The sequence below is a fragment of the Glycine max genome, chromosome 5 (assembly GCF_000004515.6).
Source record: "Glycine max cultivar Williams 82 chromosome 5, Glycine_max_v4.0, whole genome shotgun sequence".
In the NCBI taxonomy this organism is placed as follows: Eukaryota; Viridiplantae; Streptophyta; class Magnoliopsida; order Fabales; family Fabaceae; genus Glycine; species Glycine max.
In genome coordinates this window covers 26381856-26384805 of record NC_038241.2, presented here as the reverse complement: position 1 = coordinate 26384805, position 2950 = coordinate 26381856, and the positions used below count along the sequence as shown (strand labels likewise).

The window sequence follows — 2950 nt, the reverse complement described above, 5'->3', positions numbered from 1 at the left end:
AAAATAAATTGAATCATAAAACAATTAAATAATTAAACAAAATAAAAACTTAACTTCCTAGTAATTAAAAAATTGTCCATTAGACTTGTCTATTTGTCTTAAGTTTGGGCTAGGAAATAGGAATTGGTCCGTTATTGAGTTTAGTTGCTAACTTGCTACAAAATAAAAACTTAACTTCCTAACAATTATAAATTTATAATAATAATAAAATAAAATAATATATTATTTAAATATGATAGGTTAACGGACTGATCCACCAATGCACGGGTTGAGTCCACCTAACATACGGATTAAGTGGACGGAAATTTGATGGTACCAACTTTTTAAAAAAAATTAAGTCCGACCCATCTCTTACCCGTAGTGGACCAGACTAACACACGGGTCAAGACCCATTTTACGACTCTAATCTTAATTTAAGGAGACAATGTCCATTACCACACCAAGTATTTGTTGGCAAATTATTTTTTTATTATAAATGTTTTATGTTTTATTAATATTTTATTAGTTTTATTTGTGGCGTATAAATGGTCTTCTGATTGCAGCAATCTGTTTCACTCAGCAACAGCAGTTACAGCACTCAAAAACCTAGAGCGAAGAGCGTGAAGGCACCGGCCGCCGGCCATGGTTCGAGATCTGTTCTTATTCTCGGTTTCCGTAATTCCATAACCTTCTTCTTCTTTCCTTGAATCTCGTATTGTTGTTTGTTTGTAGACATTCAAGCGCAGGAACGGAGGTCGCAACAAACACGGCCGTGGCCATGTCAAATTCATCCGATGCTCCAACTGCGGCAAATGCTGCCCCAAGGTTATTATCTATTTCGCTTTCTTCCTTCCACCTTCAGATTTGTGCGAGGCATTTCAAATTTTCAATTAACCTTTTGTGCTCGCCCCGTGAAACAGGACAAGGCCATCAAGAGGTTTCTTGTGAGGAACATTGTTGAACAGGCTGCAGTCAGAGATGTGCAGGAAGCCTGTGTCTATGAACGTAATAATAATTTTCTTACATTCACCTTACTCTGTTTTTTTTTTTTCGTAGAGGAAACTCTCACACCTGTTTTGGTTTTTTAATTGTTAATTTGTAGAATACACGCTTCCGAAACTATATGTGAAGATGCAGTACTGTGTTTCCTGTGCTATCCATTCTCATGTTGTGAGGGTTCGATCCCGCACTGATAGGAGGAAGCGTGAGCCTCCACAGCGATTCATCAGGCGCAGGGTAACACTTTTTATAGCCATCTCTTTATAGCCAAATGGAGATGATATAGAGAGTGACATTTATTTACTCAAAAGTTTAGTAATGGAAGAATGTAGAGAATGTTTTCTCATTATTTGGTTGTTAAAAAATGACACTGAATTTGATATACTCTGCCCTTAAAGGAATTTAAAAGTAAATTGTGTACAGATTGAATTTCAAATGAGTTCCCAATTGTATAATCACATTGATCTGCAAACAACATTTTCTATATTATAACGCTAGCTTGCCTTGTTTTGTTCCTTGATGGAGTTGAGTCTTACCTCCCCACTTGACCATTGATATTGGAGTAAGTCTTCAATTTTATCCTTATCTGTTACCCTCTCTCCTAGTTGATTGTTTAATTAAAAAAAAAAACACTATTTAAGTAGTCTCCAAATTTGGAAAATCCCTCAAATTGGGTCATGAAGTTGACTAAAATACATCAACTTAAAGGACTAAAATGTTGTATATTAAATACTTTAGGGATTGCATAAATAATTTCATTACCTTAGGGATTATTTAGGAGAGAAGGTAATATTTTAGAGGTCAAATTATTGGTTTATTCTTGATATTGTGGATGGAGAGTTTGACAAAAATGGAAAGGTCTTAGATTTGAACCCAATAGTATCAAACTTGTGTCTCTTTTATATTCTTACATTTTGAGCTGTATGATCCAGAACTCAACATACAGACTTGTATTTGTTCTCTAGTTTGCTAGAAAATTGAAATTCCAATGAGTTAGTTAATGGTTATAGAAAGAGTTATTGTCTCTTTTGAATGTACAAAGGCAATTCGGGAAAATGTGCTCTATTTGTGTGAATAAACTGTGGTTATATGGATATAAACTTGTTAGCAATAATTGAATAATTGTTTTATTTTATGTATCTTGTTTGATGAAGTTTATTTGTCTCGTTGCCAGGATGATGCACAAAGGCCTGGTCAGCCTGGTCAAGCTCCTCGTCCTGCTGGCACAGGAGCACCTGTTCGAACCTAAAAGCAAATCCTAAGAAAAAGCCTTGATGTTATGCTCTGACCAAATCCTAAGAACAAATTTGTTGCTTAATTTTGAACATATCAGTTTTGTGAAGGGGTATTTTGTTCTGATTATCTGCTCTAGTCGTTGGATAGTATCTTGCTGGTTATAATTTTGGTGGCTATTATTATGAAAGTGGAACTTGATATAAGTTTTCATTGAAATTGGTTATTTATTTATTTATTTCAGATCTTATTAAATTTTATTATATTACGTTTACTGATTTTTTATGCCATTGGCCAAGGGAACCTCGAAATTCACTATGCATACGCCCCTTCACATAACCATCTATTTACACTTGATCTAGCCATATATATATGTGAACCACCACATATTGTACCAGGCAAGCCAAATGCAAAAGCTTGTTTCTCGAAATTTGCTCAACTTCCCAAGTTAAGCTCATGGCATATGGATGAGATGAGGAATCCGACTAAGGATTTCTATGTGGCACGGTTACCAATTTGGTTCTGTAGAGGATAAATTATCCAAGATCCCCTCCTTGATATCTTTGGTGGAAAAGTTTGGCCTAAGGTGATAGTGGGTCAAATGCCACACTTGTCTAGTTAAGGGATAGTCGCCAATAATATGCAAGTTTCCTCCCTCCACACACTCGACAAAGCGGACCTTGAAGCAGAATTACACATGAAGAGCATTTCTTAGGAGGTCATTTACTTCTGTTTTTTT

The 2950-nt window shown here is 35.4% G+C and overlaps 1 protein-coding gene across 1 annotated transcript; it reads left to right on the top strand.

The window, feature by feature from the left end:
- Window positions 1–441: 441 nt before the first annotated feature.
- On the top strand, window positions 442–2430 carry LOC100808790 (40S ribosomal protein S26-1). The gene is made up of 5 exons (XM_003524618.5): window positions 442–624; window positions 712–804; window positions 900–984; window positions 1082–1215; window positions 2153–2430. The coding sequence occupies exons 1-5, from the start codon at window positions 622–624 to the stop codon at window positions 2225–2227; spliced, it is 390 nt and encodes a 129-aa protein (XP_003524666.1). The 5' UTR covers window positions 442–621; the 3' UTR covers window positions 2228–2430.
- The last annotated feature ends 520 nt before the right edge of the window (window positions 2431–2950 follow it).

Bases quoted from the DNA above. Each gene is read 5' to 3' on its own strand.
- LOC100808790 (XM_003524618.5), top strand. The intron at 805-899 runs GTTATTATCTAT...CCCGTGAAACAG, and splicing joins GCGGCAAATGCTGCCCCAAG to GACAAGGCCATCAAGAGGTT. The intron at 1,216-2,152 runs GTAACACTTTTT...TCTCGTTGCCAG, and splicing joins AGCGATTCATCAGGCGCAGG to GATGATGCACAAAGGCCTGG.